The 26720-nt window shown below is 36.3% G+C and overlaps 1 protein-coding gene across 4 annotated transcripts in view; it reads right to left on the reverse strand.

Annotated features, from left to right (window-relative positions):
* DIAPH3 (diaphanous related formin 3) overlaps positions 1 to 26720 on the reverse strand; it is a 547054-nt gene that overhangs the window by 375829 nt on the left and 144505 nt on the right. For all 4 annotated transcript variants that reach the window (XM_060287828.1, XM_060287826.1, XM_030830361.2 and 1 more), the window contains 4 exons: positions 10776 to 10850; positions 10624 to 10693; positions 5252 to 5388; positions 3242 to 3347 (listed from right to left, as the gene is read on the reverse strand). In XM_060287828.1, coding sequence (XP_060143811.1) covers positions 3242 to 3347; positions 5252 to 5388; positions 10624 to 10693; positions 10776 to 10850 — 388 coding nt within the window. The remainder of the gene's footprint in view (positions 1 to 3241; positions 3348 to 5251; positions 5389 to 10623; positions 10694 to 10775; positions 10851 to 26720) is intronic.

Raw genomic sequence — 26720 nt, forward strand, 5'->3', positions numbered from 1 at the left:
ATCAGACTAACTACCCATAATAGAAATGAATAAATTTACCCAAGAATTTTTTTGACTCATGTAGTTTGCCTTCAAGTTCATACAGTAATCAGGATTTTAAAAGACCAGATAGATTTAGTTTAATGTCTGGTAGCCAAAACAAATTTAATATGCCAAATAACCAAGAATTTCAAGGTTGCAATAGTCAAACTTTCCAATTAATGAGTCAATCATGTCATTTACCTAGGCAAAACTTGACTTTGTTCTTAAAGAGCCCTTCTTTATCCTTTCCCTCACAGCTTTCAAACATCAAATGATGTAATAATGTTGTAAAAAAAGTTGGAACCCCAATTTTATCAAGATTTTTTAAACTTTTATTTTGAAGTAATTATAGATTCATTGGAAGTTGCAAAAAAAAAAAAAAAATACGTACAGGTTGGTCCTGAGTACTCGTCACACAATTCCTCCCATTGGTAACATCCTGCATCATTATAGTACAATACCAAAACCAAGAAGTTGAAATTGGTACAATCCACAGAGCTTTTTCAGATTTTACCAGCTTTACACTCATCTGTGTATGCATGTACAGTTCTATGCAATTTCATCACATGTATAGATTTGTGTAACCATCACCACAATCAAGATACAGAACTGCTTTAATTGCACGACACTCCTTCCTGCTATTTATTTACAGCCACACCCAACACTTTCCCGGACCCCAATCCAAATCTTTGGCAACCAGTAAAGCAGTAAACTGTTCTTAGAGAACTGTTCTCTATAATCTGGTTATTTCAAGAACGTTATATAGGGCTTCCCTGGTGGCGCAGTGGTTGAGAGTCCCCCTGCCGATGCAGGGGACGCGGGTTCGCGCCCCGGTCCAGGAGGATCCCACATGCCGCGGAGCGGCTGGGCCCGTGAGCCATGGCCACTGAGCCTGCGGGTCCGGAGCCTGTGCTCCGCAATGGGAGAGGCCACAACAGTGAGAGGCCCGCGTACGGCAAAAAAAAAAAAAAAAGAAGAATGTTATATAAATGAAACCACACTGGGCAACCTTTTAGGACTGGCATTTTTCAACAGTGTGTAACCTTTTAGGACTGGCATTTTTCAATCTGCATAATTCTCTGAAGATTCACGCAAGTTGCGTTAAGTCAGTAGTTCATTCCTCTTTGATGTGGAATAGTATTATATGTACGGTGTACCACAGTGTAACCATTCACCTGTTGAGGGACACGGGGTTGTTCCCAGTGTGGGGCTATGACAAATAAACCTGTTATAAAAATTTGTGCATGCATTTTTGTGTGAACATAAGTTTTCATTAGCAAGTTTTCATTAAATGCTGGGTTGTATAGTAAAGTATCAATTTTAATATCAACACTGGTAATGTTTCTTTAAAAAGTGAAGATCACATTTAATCTCCACTGACTTTATTTTTTTAATTTACCAAAATTACTTTTTAAAGCTAGCATTTACTGAACGTTTCTGCTAATGAACCAAGCAGCGTACTAAGCATTTAAACCTATATCCTATGTAATCCTTGCATCAACAGTGAGCTAGGTACTGAGATTATTGCCATCTTACAACTGCGAAAACTGAAGTATAGAAAAGATTTGGGAACTGATCCAGAGTCACTAAAGCTACGATGTGAAGAGCTGGGACTCAAATTCAAGCCTGCCTGACTCAGAACTCTATTGTTTTCATCATTCCTGTAACATGTGTGTCATTAAATACAAAAAGTATGCATTAGAACCAAAAGGTCTTTACTTAGGGAATAAACTTTACATGGGACTATTACATTTCATAGTGAGATTTTTAAACTAGACATAATTTCTAATAAGCTGCACAAATTACCAAAATTAATCTAATAACCTAATGGTATTTGCACAAACACTGTGCAAGTAAAAGTTACATGAGTACTAGAGGAAAACCCAGATAAAGTAATTGTTCAGCTTTTCTCTACACAGTTTCTTTTAGGCTCACTCTTCATTAGTCCTGTGGTGAACAGGAAATCTGGGGCCAATGAGAAATGAGAAGGAAAGGGAAATGAGGGTAATGGTAAATGGATTAACAGACCCCAGCCCACCGAGGAACTGAAGGAGCAGGGTTGAGGTCAGCGGTGGACACAAAGCCCAGGCCCCCACTCCCAGATGTGGAAGGAGGAGCTCTTTTCCAGAAGCTCCAGGAACTGGACCCACGCAATAGTGACCATACACGTACTCAGATCTTCAAGTCTGCATACTGTCCCGAGAAACCAGTCACACAGGGTTCCTCACCACCATTCACAAACACTGTCACCAGAAGCAGATTCACAAAATACCGTCTTCAGAAATGTCATAATAAATTATTAATATGACAGTCCCTAACATTTTCTGATTTTTCATCAAATACCATGTTTATTTTTTATTAACTTAACACTAAGATCTGGCTTTTCCATTCCTACCACAATGAGAAACAATTAAATGGCTAAAGTACACAGAGCTTTCAAGTAAAAATTAAAACTATAATATTTTACTATTAAGTGTGAAACAGATTTACTTCATAGCTATTAGCACCTTGGTTTCCAAATTTTATTGCACATTAGAATCACCTGAGGATCTTTCAAAAATCCCAATAGCCAGGTCCCAACCACACCAATTATTCTTTTTTTTAATTTGAAGGTAGGAATCAGTCATTGATAATTCCTTAAAAATACTTAGGTTTGATTAGCAATGATTGTAACAATAGTTCCAGCAATAAAATTCTTGTGTCTTTAAAAAAAAGGGAGAAATTAAATGAATATTAGGCATGCAGCTTGGGTATTATAGTGTTTCAAGTCTAAATGTGACTTTTTGGGAGTGCTTAAAAATCTTTGAAAGAAAAAAAAATCTTTGAAAGGATTTTTCTAAGTGTATCTTGGTCTTTTTACTCATGGACACTCTCAACTTTTCAGATATAAAACTAATACAACGAAAAGCCACAATTCACTCAATTGCCTAGACTTCTTAAAAAATTATAAAAATCAACAATTGAGATAACAATTCATGGACTATGATTATATATTTCACAGAGAAATCTAGTAAGTCAACTTCTAGGAACCTAAGGAAATAATTATAGGTGTACATAAATTTGTATCTATAAGATAAATTATGATATGTTAGAATTCTGTATTTATTTAAAATGCTATAAAATATTAAATGGCATGTGGGGTTTCATACTACAGTATTAAATATAAGTCAATCAGGAAACAGTTACAAAAAACAGTATGAATGATAAACATGAAACCTACTTGCAATTGAACTGAATTGTGCCGAAGACCTTCCACAATAGAAGAAAATCTGTCAATTTTTCTTTCTTCTCCAGATGATGTTAAAGCTTCTAAAACTTCTTCAAGGCTATTGGAAAATTTGAAATTATAAAGTAAATTACAAACAGCAAATAACCCAATACAATAGCTTAATCTACTAAACTCCAGAGTGACTACTCCTAGGCAACCAATAACATTTTAAAAGTAGCTTACTGATCATATAGCACATATCAAGCATGACCTATGTTACATGTTTTAATTCATTTATTCCTCATAATAACCCTATGATCATGTTTATTTACCAAGCATTTATATAGTACTTACTACACATCAGGCACTATTTAAACCGGTTTACAAATATTAACCATTTTTAATGTATATAATTCTATGAACTCTATAATATGGGATAATTATTTTTATCCCATATTATAGGATAGGAAACTGAGGAAGAAAAAGGTTAAGCCATTTGTCTAGGGTCTCAGGTCTACTAAATGATAAACCTGTGTAGTGAGCACTATATAAATGCTCTTAACCACTATAACCCTACTCTGTCTTGAGTATAAATAAATGAAGCTCTGGTGCCCAAAAACATATAGTACTAAGGAATTACAGTCAAATATAAAGAATAATGGTTATGCAAGAAGTATACTTGCTACTTCTTTAAAGAATGCTTATGCTAACAGTACCCAGCATACTGTAAAAGCTCACACAGTTTGTGGACGTAGACACTTTAGTCCTAAGAGTTATTTACTCATTTTGATGACCTATCCTGAAGTCAAGAAATAATAAAAATAATATGGAAGTGGAGGAGGAGGAGTAGAAGAGGGAGGAGGAAAAAGAGGAAGAGGATTAAGAAAGAGAAGGTAAAGGAGAAGGACAAGAAGAAAGGAAAGGAGGGAGGAAGGGATAGGGAAGGAAAAGGGAAGAAGAGAAAAGAGAAGAAACAAGAAGTAAGGGAGAGAGGGGGGAAGAGGAAGGAGGGAAGCCAAGGGAGGAGGATGGAGGAGGAGCAGAAAGGAGTTGGGGGAGAACAGGAAGTATCTTATGTGTCGACATTAAACTCACACTTAGGTTTCTGCACCAAAATTAACATGGCCTTTTTAAAATGGGAAAGTGCAGAAGCTGTACGCCTGGCTTTGCAGCTGGGACTGCAGCAGGCACGGCCTCATCCAGGGATACACACTATAGCTACATATGGGGGCAGAGGGCCGGGGCTGAGTGGTGCCTGTTGACTCTCCAACTAAGTCCAAACTGAGCGGCGCAACAGTCATCGGCCCCACAGGACCTCTACATGAACAATTTTTAAATGTGTGCAGGAGGTTTCACTTACAGGGCTCTGCCTACCCTTATAGGAGGGAGGGCCATTTCTGTTTGTTCTTTTGGTTGTTCAGCTTGTATATCTTTATCATTTATAAAAAGTATTTTAAATAAATTTTAAATGCTTTCTTGTAATAAGAACACTAATCTTCCTTAAAAAGAAAAACAGGTTTATTTTTATTTATCTTTTAATATGTATATAATGGTCTTTTAGTTACAGCTCTAGCAATTGTGGATAATGTCTTTAAAGTTAAAACTTTAGTATGTACTTTACTGTCAAGGACCTTGCACCCTCAACCATTACATTATCAATTACACACTTATTATTGAATTAATTCTATCCAATAAATAAATAAGAAACAGAACCAATTTGTATATTTTTCAAAGTCTCCATTTAGAATATTTATTTAGGTTTTGAGTTCAGAACAGTTTAAATATAATGAAGAAATCCACTTTTCATAGAAACATGTTAGCCCATAACTACTATATTGATTAAGAGAAAAAAATTACTACTCAAACATTTCCGTTCAGCCAATATAAATCTAAATCACCTGCTTAAGTATAGTTCATTTTTTTAAAGTAAATTCTAGACTAAAATAGAATAATGAAAACATTATATGACTCAAACTGTATTAAATTATTATGTAATGAGAGAAATAAGCTGAGAAGACTTACATGCTTTCCTCCCCTACAATGCACACTGCAGAAAGGAGTTTAACCACATCCGTCATCATACTGGGCTTCTCAGGATCAATGGCTCTGGCTAACAAAGAAAGACTCCTCTCTTCACTCATAATTCTTTCCAAGCCATACTACAACATTTTGGAAATAAGAGGTTAAATTTTAGTGGTTAGTTGAAAAAATAGTGCCCTGAAGGAAATGTAGTTATTTTTAAAATGTTTATAAGATAATATACGTGTACATGTAGTAAAGCCAGAAAATATAAAGAATGCATAACATCCTAAAAAAATTCATAGAAGTATTCCCTTTACATTAAGAACTATGAGAATCAATCAAATATAGATAACCCCTCAAAGGTAATTTTATAGCAATATGACTGATAATTACTAAGACAGATAAGTGGCCAACTAGAGAAAGAGAGAAGCAGTGAGGAATACTGAGATTCCCAACAGGAACACACAAAATGAACAGACTGATACTGAACCAGACACTGAGGCCGTGAGGAGCTCTACTGGGAAGGAAGGTTGGTAAGAGGTACCACAAATAAACGCACAGATCACTGTCCCAGAGAAATATAATGTGAACCACATGTGCAATGTAAAATTTCAAACAAAAAGTAAAACTGATTTTAATAGAATTATTCCGATATACCCAAAATATTATCATTTTAACATATAATAAATATAGAACATTTATTGATGAGATATTTTTACTTTTTTTCTTCCTAAGTATTCAAAATCTAGTGTGTATTGTACACTTACAGCACATCTCAGTTCAGACTAGCCACATTTCAAGGGCTCAGTAGCCACATGTGGCAACCACATTACACAGTGCGGGCCTAGATAGTAACACTTAGTTCATAAACAGGCAAAAGCTGAAGGGTGATTCGGGCTGATACCATGTAGAAACTGCCATAAGAACATGTGTATTCTGATCTGAACGATATTTTGTTATCAGAAAGACAATGCAGTTGTAAACACATTATATAAATGGAATGATTTTGAATGAGGCCAAAGTTTGCTACTGCCAGGATGTCACATTCAATTGGAAGATGGGAGTTATGTTAATGACTTAGTGTTTTGATTTAAGGATGTATACATCTCTTAGGGTCTACTCACAATTTATGGAAGATAAGTATCAAATAACAGAGGATGAATAGAAGCAATAAAACAGTACTATTTATCTACCATACATCCCAGAGGATCCTTTTAAAGAGTGAGAATTTAGTTGATTAGAATTACTACTAAGCACTAAAAAGGAACTTAATCTCAATTACAGACCTACGAACTCAAAATTAGCACTAGGTATTGGTATCAAAGTAAAATCTATAACAAGCTTAAATCCAAATGCTTTGAATGTTATGAATGTTATGAAAACTTATTTATAAGTTTCCTGTCTTGTATATCGCATTTACGTAAAGAAGCTTCACACTGTGGTGAAATATTGCACTTGCTTTAAACCACTATCTAAAGAACACAGGTACAAAGGAGGAAGTACAAACAGAAGGGTCAAGGGCCCCAGGGTATGATTTTTGAAGGGACTTCTCTGTCCTGTTGGTGACAGGGAAACGTTTACAAGGAAACAGCTAAACCAACCAGGAAATGCTCACTTTTGTGGTACTCTGGGCTGTTTCATAACTGGAAACAAAGAAAAGCAGGCATGGGGCCAAAGACTACAATATGCCTCGACAATCATTCCAGGGAATTGTCAGAGTTTTGTAATGTACCACTTAGACCCAATTCAAAAAGTCAATCACCCAATGATTACCAAGTACCAAAGTGCTAGCTCTGTCCTAATAAACCTGAGACTGAATAAAGCTTGCCTTCAGCACTTCCTCCTTCACTTCCCCCACTCTGGGCTGGCATGAGCCAGCACCTGCCCTTCTGGAATCAGAATCCTGTGGCTCCTCCAGCCATTCAAAGCAACTCATACTGATTTCCTCTAAGGGATACCACCTACCTTCTCTGTCAGGCCCTCTGACCCTAAACCATGTGTCAAGAGTGGAACAGGAGCATTCTCTGATCTCCTAGTTTCGACCAGTGTCCTGTGAACTCAAAGCTGCATCACTGGCAATATTCTCTGACTTCACTAATGGAAAATTGTACGGTGCTCATTTTGAGACTGGAATGAGGCCAGGTTACCACTACTGTATCTAGAATTAAAGACTGAACTGCTGCCTACTTGTATAAAATTAATCATTCAATTATTTAAAAAAACAAAGCAAAACTAAACCCGTTGACTCTGTGAGAGAAATAGTCAACTTACCAGTGCTGGCACTTAAAGTGCATTAAATGAAGGCTATTACAAGGTTAGAGAGATAGTGACCAATTTTGGAAGGTCTGTCTCTCCACTGAATGTCAAGGATCCACTCCAGAGTTTAGGAAAACTCAAATTTTCTAAACTGAGGACCAGTGATAGGTTCCCTTTGCATTCTACTTGAGGCCTATTATTACCTCATAGAACTACAGGCCACTGAAGGTGTGTTAGGCAGGGAAAGGTGAATACCCTAAATCCCTGTGTCAGATGCCCTACATGAACATTGGTGCTGAATGACTACCCACGTTGAGTTAATACCAGCAGCAGAGATAATGTAGGGAGGGGGCTGGCTTCAGGAAAAAGGCACCCTCGCTGGGGGTACACACCTTAACACAAAAGGTTAACTGGCCAAAAAGAAACCCCTGTTTTGACTACCTCTTAATTTAAAGGTATTTAACTTTTCATCTTAACTTTTATTTTCTTCCTAATAAATACTCAAAATCTTCTTCTATTTAAACACTATTATAAAGTTCAATTTAGTATTATAAAAAAATTCAATTTCATACAATGATATAAGATTCACTCATAATATCAATTATATGATTAATTACTAGTACCAAATAAGGTACTAGTACATACATTTTTTTCTCTTAAAGCCTATATTTTTCATCATTCAATGAACTTTATAAAGACTGCACAGTAAGGTAGAGGAAAAACCATCAACCAATCCTGGAAAAAATATATTTACCAAAAAATTTCACATATAATTATGTTTAGAATTCAGACATTATAATTCCAAGTATCAGTAACTTTTTATTCATAGCAGCATGACAGTAATAAATGCAAATGGAATATATTCCAGCTCCACATAAACTATAAACAAAATAATCCATTATTTAACAATAAATCACATTATATTAATTAGAATATAAACACATAAAGTTTACTCCCTTTCCAATTCAGTCTTAAACCAAGTAGGAATATTATCTTCTATATACCACTTCACTTTAACCATGACATTCTTAAATTCAAATTATGATCCAAATACCCCGTGCCCCTTTGTTTTGGAAAAATGTTCCTGGGTTTTTGCTGCTCTTAGCCTTCCCATCACCAGTGAAATTTCCAGTTGCTATATTCTTATTTTAGAAGCCCCCCCCACTCCACCTGAAAGCAAGTGTTATATACTCAGTGTGAAAAGATGTCTCCCTATGAGCAATTTGATTCCTTTATTCACTCACTCTTAAAACATACTCTACAAAGGTTACATAATATATCTAAAATCGAATTCTCACAAAACAGTGAGTTCAGTACAGAAAGTACTTGTGATTTCTACATCAGATATTTTCCCTGAAAATCGTATCTGATTGGAGGAAGCAGGGAGGTGAAAAATATTTCATTGGTTAAAAATAGAAAACTCCAGAAAATGATGAAAAATCCATAAATAATTCAATTAAAAAATAAGTATAAAATATAAATATTTGCTGAATTTAATAAAAAGAAATGTAAATGTCAATAATTTAAGTACAAGTACTTAAATACGAAGTTCTCTAAAAGTTTATTTTAAAAATGAGGATAGGGTTTTCCTGGTGGCGCAGTGGTTGAGAATCTCCCTGCTAATGCAGGGGACACGGGTTCCAGCCCTGGTCTGGGAGGATCCCGCATGCCGCGGATCAACTAGGCCTGTGAGCCACAACTACCGAGCCTGCGCGTCTGGAGCCTGTGCTCCGCAAAAAGAGAGGCCGCGATAGTGAGAGGCCCGCGCACCAGGATGAAGAGTGGCCCCTGCTTGCCACAACTGGAGAAAGCCCTCGCACAGAAACGAAGACCCAACACAGCAAAAATAAATAAATTAATTAATTAACTCCTACCCCCAACATCTTCAAAAAATAAATAAATAAGGATAAGGCAAAAATATTAAAAATTAAAATTAATCAGAAATACAGTTTTGCTATAAAACACAAATCATCACCCAACATAGATAAAAGTTCCTCTCCCGCTGTCTAATGAATGAAAACACCTATCATTACTGCACACATCATGAGATAGATATGATTAGATGTTAGAGCTAGAGACATGGCATGGAATAGAGCTAATTTCTGCAATTAACAGTATGAAAAAAAGGAAACACAGTTTGATAAACCCAGCTTCAGTACAGAGCATAAACCATTTCTCTCTTCTAATATATCCTCTTTAAATATTCAAACTGCAGACCTGTCATATTATATTTGGTTTCAATATTACAGTTGGCTCTTGAACATCACAGGGGTTAGGGGCACCAACTCCTCATGCAGTCAAAAATCCGAGTATAATTTCTGACTCCCCCAAGACTTAACTACAAATAGCCTACTCTTGACCAGAAGTCTTACCAATAACCCAGAGTTGATTAACACATATTTTGTATGTTATATGTATTATATACTATATTCTTACAATAAAGGTAGAGAAAAGGTTATTTTAAAAAAGCAGAAGGAAGAAATAATACACTTACAGTACAAATATGTATTTATTTTTAAAAATCCACATATAAGTGAACCAGTGCAGTTCAAACACATATTGTTCAAGGGTCAACTGTACTTGCATTAAGCATCATTGTTCCTCCACCTCTGGGACCTGTTCATATCTGTTCACATTAATTTCATTAAAAATTTAAATCTCTAGACTATAAAAATGAAGTCTTTCCAACTTAATTCTTTGGTAATAAGTATTACTGCAGACCACATTTAATAATCGTTTATGATTTCAAAGCTGATTCATGCTATACTTCTGAAAATTAAAAGAGAAGAGGGAAGGGAGAAAGAGAAGGGAAAAAAAAGAGGACAGATAAGGATGTAGAGAGGTAGGGAGGAAGGACAGGAGGAAAAGAAAATTAATCTGCGCATGAAGGGTTAAGCACCAGAAGAGGATCTATTCATCCCCAAGTTTCTCCTGTTGAGAGAGTTGATTTGACAGAAAACTAGAAATCAATACTTCAATATTTTTTCCATTGTATACTGAAGAGCTTATCAAAGCAATGCATCACTTTAGTGCAAATTCTATATTACATAACTCTTCTTTCATAAGAATTTCTGTAAGAACTGATAAAGAACAACTACAATTACCTATGTACATACCTGGGTGTTCATCAAGGCCTTTAGACACTGTATGACTTTGTGCTGATTCTTCTTTATCATTTTTTCTTGTCTGCATAAAAGATATCAATGTTGGAATCATCACTGGACATGCAAATGTAGCTTAATTAGAAATAATGATTAGCAATACTTACATTTTGCCACTAATCAGCTTTTCCAAAATGTCCAGTAATAATCCAAGCCCCTCATGTCCAAAGCTCTCCACCCAACTGAAAAACAGAAGAAAGGGTAGTCATATATTAAGTCAGTATTCTAGTTTGGAATATCACAATAACGCTATATACTCACAAATATTTTGCACTTGTTATATTCTAGTCATAAATACAATAAAAGAATAACAACACTATGTGTAAAATCATTCATGATTCATAATCTTTGTGAAAAAAGGAGCGATGATGTGATAAGCCAGTGATGTGTTGAACCCAGCTTGCACTTGGCTTGTGAGAGCTGAGTGTGCCCAGCTCTTCCATGCCCCATGTCCATTGACATCATGTTAGTAGCTTAAAACCTGCCATGTTGGAAGTATTGACACTACAGAAATCAGCAAATGCTGCCAATCAGAGTATCCCCTCACCCAGAGCTGGCTGTTAAACATTTAACAGCACACCACTGGATAAGCCTCACTCTGGACTATTCCAAAGAGCAGAAATTGGGCAAGGGAGCAATATTTAAAGAGAAAAGATTCCGGTCTACATAAAGAAAAAGATTACTGGAAAAATTAGTCAAAATATTGTAAAAGCATGTTCTAGGAGAATTTTCCAAACCACTAAAATACATCTTTATAAATGTTAACAATTTATTAAATTTCAACGTTCAGTTGCACTTTTAAAAACAGCTTTATCATTATTTTTATTTATTATTTATTTATATTTTTTTGCGGTACACGGGCCTCTCGCTGTTGTGGCCTCTCCCGTTGCAGAGCACAGGCTCCAGACGCGCAGGCTCAGCGGCCATGGCTCACAGGCCCAGCCGCTCCGCGGCATGTGGGATCTTCCCGGACCGGGGCACAAACCCATGTCTCCTGCATTGGCAGGTGGACTCTCAACCACTGTGCCACCAGGGAAGCCCTATCATTATTTTTAAATAAATATTTTCATCTTGACCCAACCACCTCTATTCCATTAAACCCATTAATATAATCAAAGTATGTATGCAATTAGGATAGCAGTGCCAATAGACAACAGCTCACCTTGATTATAGGAAAACCACCTTAGGACAAATCAGTGTTGATTTGGAAAGCCTAGCACAATAAATAAAATAATGTTAACAATAAGTCTTCCAAAAAGTAGAGGAAAGAAAAAGATATAATATGCTATATATGTGTATTTCTTTGTATATATGTGCTTGTATACATATTTGTTTGTATGTATGATTTTATGTGTGTATGTGTGTCTGTGTGTAGCCTTTGAAAAATGGAATATTAATAACAAACTTTCATCCAATAATCAAAAGCAGGATGTTATATAAAGAATAAAAAATTTAAGTCACATACCAGCTTATAATGCCATTTTCTTACTTAAGACACAATATTAATTCCTTAGAAAATAAGAGTAAACACCAAATGTAATATATTTGCATGAAAAATAAAAATATTATTTTAAAAATTCCAGGGACTTCCCTGGTGGTCCAGTGGTTAAGACTCGGCACTTCCATTGCAGGGGGCGCAGGTTTGATCCCTGGTTGTGGAACTAAGAGCCCACATTTTTGGCATGGTGTGGCCAAAAATTAAAAAAAAAAAAATTCCCTCTTCTTCACTTGTACACTTCTGTGAACATGGCTTAATCACCTACAAATAGTCAGAGTTTCTGATTTTAACCACCCCCCCACAAAGAAAAGAATTTGCCATTTAGATTGGCAGACTCATCTCAGACTATCTTACTCATCTCTTCTCTATGAAAACCACAGAATAACTAATTCAAGAACGCACTTAAACAGGAAAGATACTCCATGTAAAAGAAAAGACTGAAGATCACTATTATAGCTAAGGTGAAGAAAAAAGTTCAATATAAGTTGGTGTTTTCAAACCAGGATACTACTTCAAAAGTTAAGAGTTTACTCTCCACTATCAGCATCGCACAGATTACTTGTAGGCATTTCAAATCTTGCTTTCATATTTCATGTAAACGCCTACAGCATCCCACTTAACTGTTTGCCTTGTTGACATCCAATTCTGTATTTATTCTTATTTCACTTGCAACAGGGAAGCTTGAAATCAAACGTGCAAGGAGTAATTTGAACGTTTTGCTTGGGCTGGAACTGAGATGTGTGGACCGACTGTTCATCAGACCCTCCTGTCTTAGTACCTCACAGTAAGACTTCAGTATTTTGTTTGAAGTGTTTCTCAACAATCTCTATATTCAAAAGTATATCCATTAAGATATCGTAAAGCTAATATAAATGGTTTAGGATTCTTCATACTGCTATCACCTTCAATCATCATACAGAATAAAGTTACTATTCCTAAAACTGCCTTATAACAAAATACACAAAGTATTTTAAAATTATGTTAATGTAACAAAAAGATTTTCTTGCACATGATATGCTCATGTTGGAGCCCACTATAAAATTCAGGAAGCATATCAATCCAGGTAAATCAAGTCTGAGTAATAAATAATAGAACACAGCTATTTTGAAGATTTATCACCCTATTATAACAACTATTTAACTACACAATACTGGGATCCACAGAATTTCTCAAATCAACTATTTCTGGACCCACTAAATAACTCTCTTCTACAATGCAGAACATGAGTCATTAAAGTAAAACTTATGTCCACTCATGCATATTACATATGAACTAATTCTCTAGAAAAGAAACTTACTAAGGTTGAATGTAAAGAAGCATTATACCCAGTTACTTTACACTACAACCTTTTAACTCACGGTGGGAATTAATTTCTTGACAATGATAATATCAGAGAGATTGGCAACAGCCTTCTGAAAGCCAGACTATACTTTACATCATAAAACATATCAATAACAAGGAAAGTCAGACAGGGTGCAGGGAAAGGAAGATAAGATGCTTGATAACAAAAGAAACACTAATATGTAAACATAAAAAGAAAGCTGATGAAAATACTTACTGAAAAGGTAATATTATAATACAAACTAAATGTGCATAAAAAGTTTCCGTGTTTTTCTTAAAAATTTGCAAGGCCAACATATTCTTGTATTAACAAGTTATCATTCACAAACCCATTCTCTCAAAACCCTTGCCCTCACCCCTATTATTTTCAGCAATGTTATTTTTAAGAATAGGAGCAAATATCATTTCTTATCTCTTCTGGAAAAGATGTTCAAGATAAAAAAGTGATATTGAGTAGACAGGTCTGCAATGCTGACAGAGGTTTATTAAAATCGATAGCTTTCTACAGAAGTGAAAAATTTCTCATCATCAATGTAAGAAGCAACCTGGAAAAAAATTATCAACTGATCTATAAATGATCAATATTCAGGAAACAAAATCTATGCTATTTATTCTGTGCCTGACAGCATAGTGCCATAGGGCATTATGTGGTTTAACTAAAACACCTGCATTCATGGATGAATAAGCACTGGGCAAATGTTTTTTTATTTGTGAATAGAAATGACAGAGATTAGTATGACGTGTAATGGAAAAAAAAAAAACGCTTTAAAACATCAGAAAGTAATGTGCTAAGTACTAATTTAACACAAAATCTACCTCTTAAAATTCCATAATGGGAGAAGGTGAGATTTCCACTATTGAGAAACAACGGAAATGAGCTACAGCTGCTCACTGGAGAACTGAAAGATCGAGACACAGAGCTCAATGATATGGGTGCAGTACATCAGACACAACTTCTTTCACGGAAGAGGATCGGCAGAAAGCGTTGACTTTGGAAGAATGTTGCAGCAAATTAGAAGGAAACTTTATGTCTTGATTCCATCAAGGACGAATCTGAGAAATGAAAACTGACAACAACTCTCTCGGACACCTTAACCGGACAGCAGCTACTATTAGAAGCCCTCTTTTTGAAGAGAGAGGGATGCCTACCGTCCCCATTCCTCAGAGAGGGTGATCACAGAGAGGACATTCAGATGTTAATCCTGTGGTTTGTGAGCAACTTGTATTTTCTAGAGATTTCACAATGGAACTATCCATTAAACAACTACTGCTAGGGTGGACCTTCAAAATGGTGGAGAAGTAAGACGTGGAGACCACCTTCCTCCCCACAAGTACATGAAAAATACATCTATGTGTGGAACAACTCCTACAGAACACCTACAGAACGCTGGCAAAGGACCTCAAATGTCCCAAAGGGTAAGAAAATCCCCACGTACCTGGCCATGTGACTGACAGGGTCTTGGTGTTCCAGCCTGGTGTGAGGCATGAGCCTCTGAGGCAGGAGAGTGGAGTTCAGGACACTGGACCACCAGAGACCTCCTGGCCCGATGTAATATCAATCGGTGAGAGCTCTCCCAGAGACCTAAGACCCAACTCCACCCAATGGCCAGCAAGCTCCAGTGCTGGACGCCCCAAGCCAAACAACTAGCAAGAAAACAAACAATCCTTTAGGCAGAGGGGCTCCCTAAAATCGTAATAAGTTAACAGACATCACAAAACACACCATGTGACACAGCCCTGCCCACCAGAAAGACAAGATGCAGCCACACCCACCAGAACACAGGCACCAGTCCCCTCCACCAGGAAGCCTACACAAGCCACTGAACCAACCTTACCCACTGGGTGCAGACACCAAAAGCAATAGGAACTATGAACCTGAAGCCTGCAAAAAGGAGACCTCAAACACAGTAAGTTAAGCAAAATGGGAAGACAGAGAAATATGCAGCAGATGAAGGAGCAAGAAAAAAACCCACCAGACCAAACAAATGAAGAGGAAATAGGCAGTCTACCTGAAAAAAGAATTCAGAGTAATGATAGTAAAGATGATCCAAAATGTTGGAAATAGAATGGAGAAAATACAAGAAACACTTAACAAGGACACAGAAGAACTAAAGAGCAAACAAACAATGATGAACAACATAACAAGTGAAATTAAAAATTCTCTAGAAGGAACCAATAGAAGAATAACTGAGGCAGAAAAAAATGGATAAGCAAAGTGGAAGATAAAATAGTGGAAATAACTACCACAGAGCAGAATAAAGAAATAAGAATGAAAAGAATTGAGGGCAGTCTCAGAGACTTCTGGGACAACATTAAATGCACCAACATTCGAATTATAGGGGTCCAAGAAGAAGAAGAGAAAAAGAAAGGGTCTGAGAAATATTTGAAGAGATTATAGTTGAAAATTTCCCTAACATGGGAAAGGAAATAGTTAAGTCTAGGAAGCGCAGAGAGTCCCACACAGGATAATTCCAAGGAGTAACACACAAAGACACATATTAATTGAACTGTCAAAAATTAAATACAAAGAAAAAATATTAAAAGCAGCAAGGGAAAAACAACAAATAACATACAAAGGAATCCCCATAAGGTTTAAGGTTAACAACTATTCTTTCAGCAGAAACTCTGCAAGCCAGAAGGGAGTGGCAGGACATATTTAAAGTGATGAAAGGGAAAAACCTACAACCAAGATTACTCTACCCAGCAAGGATCTCATTCAGATTTGACAGAGAAATTAAAACATTTACAGACAAGCAAAAGCTAAGAATATTCAGCACCACCAAACCAGCTTTACAACAAATGCTAAAGGAACTTCTCTAGGCAGTAAGCACAAAAAAAGGAAAAGACCCACAAAAACAAACCCAAAACAATTAAGAAAGTGGTAATAGGAACATACATATCAATAATTACCTTAAATGAAAATGGAGTAAATGTCCCAACCAAAAGATATAGATAGACTGGCTGAATGAATGCAAAAACAAGACCCATATATATGCTGTCTACAAGAGACCCACTTCAGACCTAGGGACACATACAGACTGAAAGTAAGAGGATGGAAAAAGATATTCCACGAAATGGAAATCAAAAGAAAGCTGGAGTAGCAATTCTCATCAGACAAAATAGACTTTAAAATAAACATTATTACAAGAGACAAAGAAGGACACTACATAATGATCAAGGGATCAATCCAAGGAGATATAACAATTGTAAATATTTATGTACCCAACATAGGAGCACCTCAATACATAATGCAAATGCTGACAACCAAAAAAGGGGAAATTGACAGTAACACAATAATAGTAGGGGACTTTAACACCCCATTTCACCAATGGACACATCATCCAAAATGAAAATAGATAAGGAAACACAACCTTTAAAAGACACATTCAACAAGATGGGCTTAACTGATATTTATAGGACATTCCACCCAAAAACAACAGAATACACTTTCTTCTCAAGTGCTCATGGAATATTCTCCAGGATAGATCATATCTTCGGTCACAGATCAAGCCTTGGTAAATTTAAGAAAATTGAAATCATATCAAGTGTCTTTTCCCACCACAACTCTATAAGACTAGATATCAATTACAGGGGGAAAAAACTGTAAAAAACATAAACACATGGAGGGTAAACAATACAGTACTAAATAACCAAGAGATCACTGAAGAAATCAAAGAGAACATTAAAAAATACCTAGAAACAAATAAACAACCTAACCTTACACCTAAAGCAATTAGAGAAAGAAGAAACAAAAAACCCCAAAGTTAGCAGAAGGAAAGAACTCATAAAGATCAGATCAGAAATAAATGGAAAAGAAATGAAGAACACAATAGCAAAGATCAATAAAACTAAAAGCTGGTTCTTTGAGAAGAAAAACAAAATTGATAAACCACTAGCCAGACTGATCAAGAAAAAAAGGGAGAAGACTCAAGTCAATAGAATTAGAAATGAAAAGAGAGAAGTAACAACTGACACTACATAAATACAAAGGATCATGAGAGATTACTACAAGCAACTCTATGCCAATAGAATCGACAACCTGGAAGAACTGGACAAATTCTTAGAAAGGCACAACCTTCCAAAACTGAACTAGGAAGAAATGGAAAATATGGACAGACCAATCACAAGTAATGAAATTGAAACTGTGATTAAAAATTTTCCAACAGGGCTTTGCTGGTGGCGCACTGGGTGAGAAGCCACCTGCCAATGCAGGGGAAACAGGTTCAATCCCTGGTCCAGGAAGATCCCACATGCCACGTGTGGCATAACTACTAAGCCTATGCTCTAGAGCCCGTCAGCCACAACTACTGAGCCAACACACCTAGAACCCGTGCCCCACAGCAAGAGAAGCCACCGCAACAAGAAGCCTGCAGGCGGCATGAAAGACCCAAAACAGCCAAAAATAAATAAATTGATTTTTTAAAAAAATCTTCCAAAAAACAAAAGCCCAGGACCAGATGCCTTTACAGGCGAATTCTATCAAACTTTTAGAGAAGAGCTAACAGCTATCCTATTCAAACTCTTCCAAAATATAGCAGAGGGAGGAACACTCCCATAATCATTCTACGAGGCGACCATCACCCAGATACCAAAACCAAACAAAGATGTCACAAAAAATGAAAACTGCAAACCAATATCACTGCTGAACATAGATGCAAAAATCCTCACCAAAATACTAGCAAACAGAATCCAACAGCACATTAAAAAGATCATACACCATGACCAAGTGGGGTTTATCACATGGATGAGAGGATTCTACAATATACGCAAATCTATCAATGTGATACACCATATTAACAAACTGAAGGATAAAAACCATACAATAATCTCAATAGATGCAGAAAAAGCTCTTGACGAAAATCAACACCTATTTATGATAAAAACTCTCCAGAAAGTAGGCATAAAGGGAACTTACTTCAACATAATAAAGGCCATATATGGCAAACCCACAGCCAACATCGTTCTCAATGGTGAAAAACTGAAACCATTTTCTCTAACATCAGGAACAAGACAAGGATGCCCACTCTCACCACTATTATTCAACATAGTTTTGGAAGTTTTAGCCACAGCAATCAGAGAAGAAAAAGAAATAAAAGGAATCCAAATCGGAAAAGAAGAACTAAAACTGTCACTGTTTGCAGATGACATGATACTGTACATAGAGAATCCTAAAGATGCTACCAGGAAACTACTAGAGCTAATCAATGAATCTGGTAAAGTAGCAGGATAAAAAATTAATGCACAGAAAACTCTTGCATTCCTATATACTAATGAGGAAAAAAATCTGAAAAGAAATTAAGGAAACACTGCCATTTACCATTGCAACAAAAAGAAAAAATACCAAGGAATAAACCTACCTAAGGAGAAAAAAGACCTGTATGCAGAAAACTATAAGACACTGATGAATGAAACCAAACACAATACAAACAGATGGAGAGATATACCATATTCTTGGATTGGAAGAATCAACATTGTGAAAATGACTATACTACCCAAAGCAATCTACAGATTCAATGCAATCCCTATCAAACTACCACTAGCATTTTTCACAGAACTAGAACAAAAACTTTCACAATTTGTATGGAAACACAAAAGACCCCGAATAGCCAAAGCAATCTTGAGAAAGAAAAACAGAGCTGAAGGAATCAGGCTCCCTGAATTCAGATTATACTACAAAGCTACAGTAATCAAGACAGTATGGTACTGGCACAAAAACAGAAATATAGATCAATGGAACAGGATAGAAAGCCCAGACATAAACCCATGCATATATGGTCACCTTATCTTTGACAAAGGAGGCAGCAAAGTACAACGCAGAAAAGACAGCGCCCTTAATAAGTGGTGCTGGGAAAACTGGACAGCTACATATAAAAGAATAAAATTAGAACATTTTGTAACACCATACACAGAAATAAACTCAAAATGGATTAAAGACCTAAATGTAAGGCCAGACACTGTCAAACTCTTTAGAGAAAAAGCTAGGAGGAACACTCTTTGACATAAATCACAGCAAGATCCTTTTTGACCCACCTCCTAGAGAAATGGAAATAAAAACAAAAGTAAACAAATGGGACCTAATGAAACTTAAAAGCTTTTGCACAGCCAAAGAAACCATAAACAAGACGAAAAGACAACCCTCAGAATGGGAGAAAATATTTGCAAAAGAAGCAACTGACAAAGGATTAATCTCCAAAATATACAAGCAGCTCATGCAGCTCAATATCAAAAAAGCAAACAACCCAATCCAAAAATGGGCAGAAGATCTAAATAAACATTTCTCCAAAAAAGATATACAGATTGCCAACAAACACGTGAAAGAATGTTCAATATCACTAATCATTAGAGAAATGCAAATCAAAACTACAATGAAGTATCACTCACACCAGTAAAAATGGCCATCATAAAAAAATCTACAAACAATAAATGTTGGAGAGGGCGTGGAGAAAAGGGAACCTTCTTGCACTGTTGTTGTGAATGTAAATTGATATAGCCACTATGGAGAACAGTATGGAGGTTCCTTAATTAACTAAAAATAGAACTACCATATGACCCACCAATCCCACTACTGGGCATATACCCTGAGAAAACCATAATTCAAAAAGACACATGCACGCCAATGTTCATTGCAGCACTATTTACAATAGCCAGGACATGGAAGCAACCTAAGTGTCTATCGACAGACGAGTGGATAAAGAAGATGTGGCACATATATACAATGGAATATTACTCAGCCATAAAAAGAAATTAAATTGAGTTATTTGTAGTGAGGTGGAGGGACCTAGAGCCTGTCATACAGAGTGAAGTAAGTCAGAAAGAGAAAATCAAATACAACATTCTAACACATATATATGGAATCTAAAAAAAAAAAAATTGTTCTGACGAACCTAGGGGCAGGACAGGAGTAAAGATGCAGACATAGAGGATGGACATGAGGACACGGGGAGGGGGAAGGGTAAGCTGGGACAAAGTGAGAGAGCAGCACTGACATATATACACTACCAAATGTAAAATAGATAGCTAGTGGGAAGCACCTGCATCTCACAAGGAGATCAGCTTGGTGCTTTGTGACCCCCTAGAAAAGTGGGCTAGGGAGGGTGGGAGGGAGATGCAAGAGGGAGCGGATATGGGGATATATGTATATGTATAGCTGATTCACTTTGTTATACAGCAGAAACTAACACACCAGTGTAAAGTAATTATACTCCAATAAAGATGTTTAAAAAAAAAAGTTCCATAACTGGAAATACCAAACCCTTCTCTTTTAATTGCTTCAAGAAAAACTAAGTGTATTACCATTTAGCACTTCCTAGTAGGGGTCTCAATGTAGGAGAAAAAAAGAGGTGAAAAGGTGACAGAAGAAATAAAAAGAGGGAGAGGGGCAACTGGTCTCTAGGATTAAATGTTCAAACCACCTTCAAATGTTCAAAGCAGCTTAGGATTGGAAATTGTTATTGCTTCCAGAGACAGAGGACGAAATCAAAAGTGCAGAGTGGTTTACAGTGTAATTTTGGGTTTATGAAGCAAATACAGTCACCTCATAAAGCAGAAATGGTAATCAGGTCTCAAATTTACTTCCTGGACAAAGGAACAAATCACCATCTATATGTTTCCCATAGACTAAAGTTAAAGTTATTACCTCTCTTCCCAAGTGTGCTCTAAGGAAGAGAAAGACAAATGCATCATGGATTGTCAGAGTTGGAATAAACCTACCAGATCATAAGGGCAACCTCACCTGTTACATACACCTGCAGGACAGGGACTATTTCTTATTTGTCTTTAAATCCCAGCACCTAGCACATATTAAGCACCAAAATAGTTTTGGAATGAAAGTGAAACTCCTTCCACTTTTATATACAGTTGACCCTTGAACAACACAGGGCTTAAGGCCACTGACCCTCCATTTAGTCAAAAATCGGTGTATAACTTATAGTAAGCCCTCCACATCTGTATCTGCAGTACCTCCATATCCGCGGTTCAGCATCCTCAGATTCAATCAACCTCAGATTGTGTAGTATAGTAGTATCTACAATTGAAAGAAATCTGCTTATAAGTGGACCCATGTAGTTCAAACCTATGTTGTTCAAGGGTCAACTGTATAAGGAAAGGGACACAGAGAGAAGTTAAGGTCGCTTAGAAATAGCACTAAGTCTGCCGATGCATGCCCTGGCTCATGACCTTAACTTTATATATTTAGAAAAAGGCACCAAGTGATGACGCATTCCACGCAACATCACTGACACTGTTTCAATCTTCATGCCAGAAACATCAATTCTGATTCTAGAACTGGTACTTATACATACTTAACCAAGAAGGATAAATCTGAGTCCCTGTCCTACATCACACTTTAGGACTTGACTGACTGCTGCTCAAAGGATGATGTTTCAACACTACTAAAACAAATGCTCATTAACTAAGTCAGTCAGCCTTTAGTAGGGGCGCACTGTGTGCTCGATACTGCACTAGGGATGAGAAATACAAAGCTGAATAAAACATGTTCTCTGCCCTTGAAAAAATTCACAGACTACTGGTTGAAACAAATGTCGAGCAAAATTATTTCCATAATGTAAGACATGCTATAATCATGGTGCTAAGGGAACAGAAAGAAGGTGCAGCACCTACCTCTCCTGGGAACAAAGCAGCTGATGTCTGCCCTCAGTCTTGATGGATAAGTCACAGAAAGAAAGAGAAGTCGCTAAGCCAGAGGGAATACATGTAAAACATTAAATATGAAAGGCATGGCCTGTGCTAAGCACAAGTGGCTGTATCTGAGATAAAAAACCAAACAGGTAGGAAGGAGCTTGTGAAAAACCTATATACAGTCAGCACTCCATATCCATGGGATCAACAAATTGCAGATCAAAAACATTTGAAAAAAAGAAAATTCCAAAAAGTTCAAAAGGCAAAAGTTGAACTTGCTACACACCAGCAACTATTTACATAGCATTTCTGTTGTATTTACAACTATTTGCCTAGCCTTTACATTATTAGGTATTATAAGTAATCTAGAGATGATTTAAAGTATACAGGAGAATGTACATAGGTTATATGCAAATACTATACTATTTTATGTAAGGAACTTGCGCATCCTCAGATTTTGGTACTGATCCCCCACAGATACCAAGGGATGACTGAACAATGCCATGGGCAATAAGAAGCCACTACAGGGTTAGGCATACGTGGTAGACAGGGTAATCCCACCCCTACCCCTCAAAGATGGCCACGTCTCAACATCAGAACCTATGAATACCCTACATAGCAAAGGGGGAATTAAAAACGGAATTAAGGTTGCTACCAGATGATTTTAAAATAGGGAGATTACTCTAGATTATCCAGATGGACCAAATCTAATTACGTAATTCATTAAAGCTGAGACCCTTTCCCAGGTGGGTTAGAGAGATGAAATGGAAGAAAGGAGATTCAAAGCATGAGATGGACTCAACCTGCCTTTACAGGCTTTAAAGATGGAGGAAGGGGAATATGAACCAAGGAATGTGGGTGGAATCTAAAAAGCTGAGACAACCCTAAACTGACAGCTAGCAAGGAAACAGGATGCCAGTCTCACGAATGCAGGGAATTGAATTCTGCTAATAACCCAAATGATCAAGCAAACAGGGTTGAGTCTCCTCATTCTTGAACACACAACATGTCTCCATTTATTAAGACCTTCTTTGATTTCCTTCACCATGATTTTGTAGTTTTCAGCATAAAAGTCCTATACACAATTTGTTTAGACTTACACCAGAGTATTTTGTTTGTTTGTTTGTTTTGGAGCAGTGGTAAATAGTGTTGTTTTCCAAAAGTCATTGCTAGAATATAGAAATACAATTGATCGTTTTGTTCAGGTAAAAAACAGATAATATAAATTTACCCTCTGAATATTTAAGTGTTCAGTACAGTACTGTCAACTGCATTCCCACTGTTGTACAACAGAGCTCTAAAACGTTTCCTCTTGTGAAACACAATTGATTTTTGTTTATCCTGAATCCTGAAATCTTGCTGAACTCAGTGATTAGTTCTAGTTCAAAAAGTTCTTTGAACTTTTCTGTGTAAACAACTATGTCACCTGTAAATACGGACAGTTTTATTTCTTCCTTTCTGATTCATATGTGTTTTATTTCATTGTGGCCTCATTGCTCTGGCGAGAACTTCTAGCACTGTGTTAAGAGTGTTAAGAGGGAAAGTCCCTGCTTTGTTCCCAGTCAGAGGGGAAAAGCATTCAGTATTTCACCACTATATACCATAGTAGCTACAGGATTTTTGTAGGTTCATGTTATCAAGTTAAAGTACCTCTCTGTATTAGTTTCCTAGGGTTGCTATAACAAAGTATCACACAGTGGGTGACTTAAAACAACAAACTTATTCTCATAGCTCTGGAGTCTGGAAGCTCAAAATTAAATTGTCAGCAGAATCAGGCTCCCACTGAGGCTATGGATAGAATCTTTCTTTTCCTCCTCTTAGCTTCTGGTGGTAGCTGTTAATCTAGGATTCCCATACCTCTGTCATCACGTTGTGTGCTCCCGATGTCTCTTTTCTTCTTATAAGGACACCTGTTATATCAGATTAAGAGTCCATTCTACTCCCTATGATCCCATCTTAATTAATCTGCAATAAAGTCACATTTCTAAGGTGCAAGTTAGGACTTAAACATATCTTTCTGGGGAACACAATCCAATCCATAACATCTATTCTTATTTTTATGACAGTTTTTATCATGAAATAGGGGTTAAGTTTTATCAAATGCTTTGTCTGCATCAATTGATATGATCAGGCGACTGTTCTTCTCTAGCCTTGTCCATATAGTATATTACAATAAGTTTTTTTGTCTATATTCATGATGGACATTGCTCTGTAAAGGTGGAGGTTTCAGGTTTGTTTTTGTTTTGTCTTGTTATTGTTTTTGTCTGGTTTTGCTATCTGTACAAGCTTCATAAATTGCAAACTGTTCCCTGCTGTTGTATTTTCTGGAAGAGACTGTAGAATTGATATTATTTTTCTTCAAATATTTGGTAAAATTCTCTAGTGAAATCATCTGTACTTGATCTTTCAAGGAGTTTCAAATTAGTAATTCAATTTCCTTAATAGAGGACTATTCAAATTTTCTATCTCATATTGGGAATGTTGTAGTACTTTATGCTTTTCAAAGAATTGGTCTTTTTCATCTAAGTTGTCAATTTTGTGTGTTTACAGTTGTTTGTAGCATTTCCTTATTACCCTCTTGATGTAGGGTCTATAGTGATATTCTCTGTTTCATTCCTGATATTGGTAACTTGTGTCTTCTCTTTTTTTCCTCATCAATATTAACAAAGGCTTGTCAATTTTATTAATCTCTCCAAAGAGCCAGCTCCTTGTTTCACTGATTTACTCTATTGTTGTTCTGGTTTCAATTTAATTGATTTCTGCTGTTTATTATTTCCCTCCTTCTGCTTGCTTTGGGCTTACTTTCTTTTCTTTTTTTTTTTAAGATTCTTTTTTTTTGGCGGCACCACACAGCTTGCGGGATCGTAGTTCCCTGACCAGGGATTGAACCCAAGGCCTTGGCAGTGAGAGCACGGAGTCCTAACCACTGGACCGCCAGGGAATTCCCTATTTTTTTTAGATTCTTAAGGTGATAACTGAAATTACTAATGTGAGCCTTTTCCTCTTTTCTAATGTATGTGTTTAGTGCTATAGTACTGCTTTAGATGTGTCCCACAAATTTTGAAATGTGGTATTCTCATTTTCATTATGCTTGGTATATTTTTTGTTTCTTTCGAGACTTCTTCTTTGACCCAAGGACTAGATAGAAGTGTGTTGTTTACTTTCCAAATGTTCAGAAGTCTTCCTGTTATCTTTCTGTTAGTGATTTCTAGTTTGAGTCCATTTTGGTGAGAGAACACATTTAGTATGATTTCAATTCTTTTAAATTTGATGAGGTTTGCTCTGTAGCCCAGGATATGGTCTGTCTCGGTATATGTTCTGTGGTAATAAGAAAAGAATGTGTATTCTTTTATCATTGGATGGATTCTTCTATAAATATATGCTTTTGCTTGATGGTGGTGTTGAATTTTTTATACCCTTTTTGATTTTCTGTCCACATGTTGTATCAATTGTTGACTTAGTTGTTAAGTCTCCATATCTAATTGTGGATTTATCTATTTTTCCTTTCAGTTCTATTATTTCTTGTTTCATGTGTTTTGCATATCTGTGATTTGACACATACACATTTAGGATTGAGCTTTTGGTGGTTTGACTCTTATTATATAGAATCAATCTCTTTTACTTCTTTACTCTGAGGTCTAAATTATATTAAAAATAGCCACAACTGCTTTCTTTTGATTAACATTTGTATATATGTCTATTATGCTTTTACTTTCCATTTGCCTATATCAATATATTTGAAGTAAATTTCTAATAGAAAATATATAACTAGTGATATTTTTAATCCAGTCTGCAAATCTCCTTTAATTAGCATATAACCATTTACACCTAATGTAATTATTAATATGTTAAGGTTTCAGTCAACCTTTTTTTTTTTTGGTTTTTGTTTGTTCACTTTATCTTCTTTTTCCTGACTTCCCATGGTTTACTTCAACATGTTTTAGAATTCCATTTTGATTTACCTAATGTGTTTTTCATGTATATCTCTTTGTATGGCCTATTCAGTGTTTGTTCTAGATATTATGTCATAATATGTCACAGTTTATTGGTGTCACCATTTCACAAGTTTGAGTGAATTATAGAAATTTTGCCTCCTGTTACGGACTGAAAAGTATTCCTCAAAATTCACATGTCGAAACCCAAACCCACAATGTGACTATATTTGTAGATACGGCCTTTAAAGTGTTAATTAAGGTTAACTGAGGTCATAAGAGTAGGGCCCTGATCCAGTATGACGAGTGTCCTTACAAGAGTAGGAGACACCAGGGATGCAGAGAAAAGGCCAAGTGTGGACACAGTAAGACAGTGGCCGTCTACACGTCTAGGAAAGAGGCCTCAGAAGAAACCAACCCTGCTGGCACCTTGATCTTAAGGTTTCAAGCCTCCAGAACTGTGAGAAAATAAATTTCTGTTGTTTAAGTCATCCAGCCTGTAGTATATTGTTATGACAGCTCTCCCTTTACTCTTCCCATTTATAGAATCATTGTTTTTTAAGTATTTCTTCTACATGGATTCAGAACTACATCAGACAGCATTATAAATTTTGCTTCCACCATCAAACATAATTTACAGAAAT

This window comes from Globicephala melas, chromosome 18 (assembly GCF_963455315.2).
Source record: "Globicephala melas chromosome 18, mGloMel1.2, whole genome shotgun sequence".
In the NCBI taxonomy this organism is placed as follows: Eukaryota; Metazoa; Chordata; class Mammalia; order Artiodactyla; family Delphinidae; genus Globicephala; species Globicephala melas.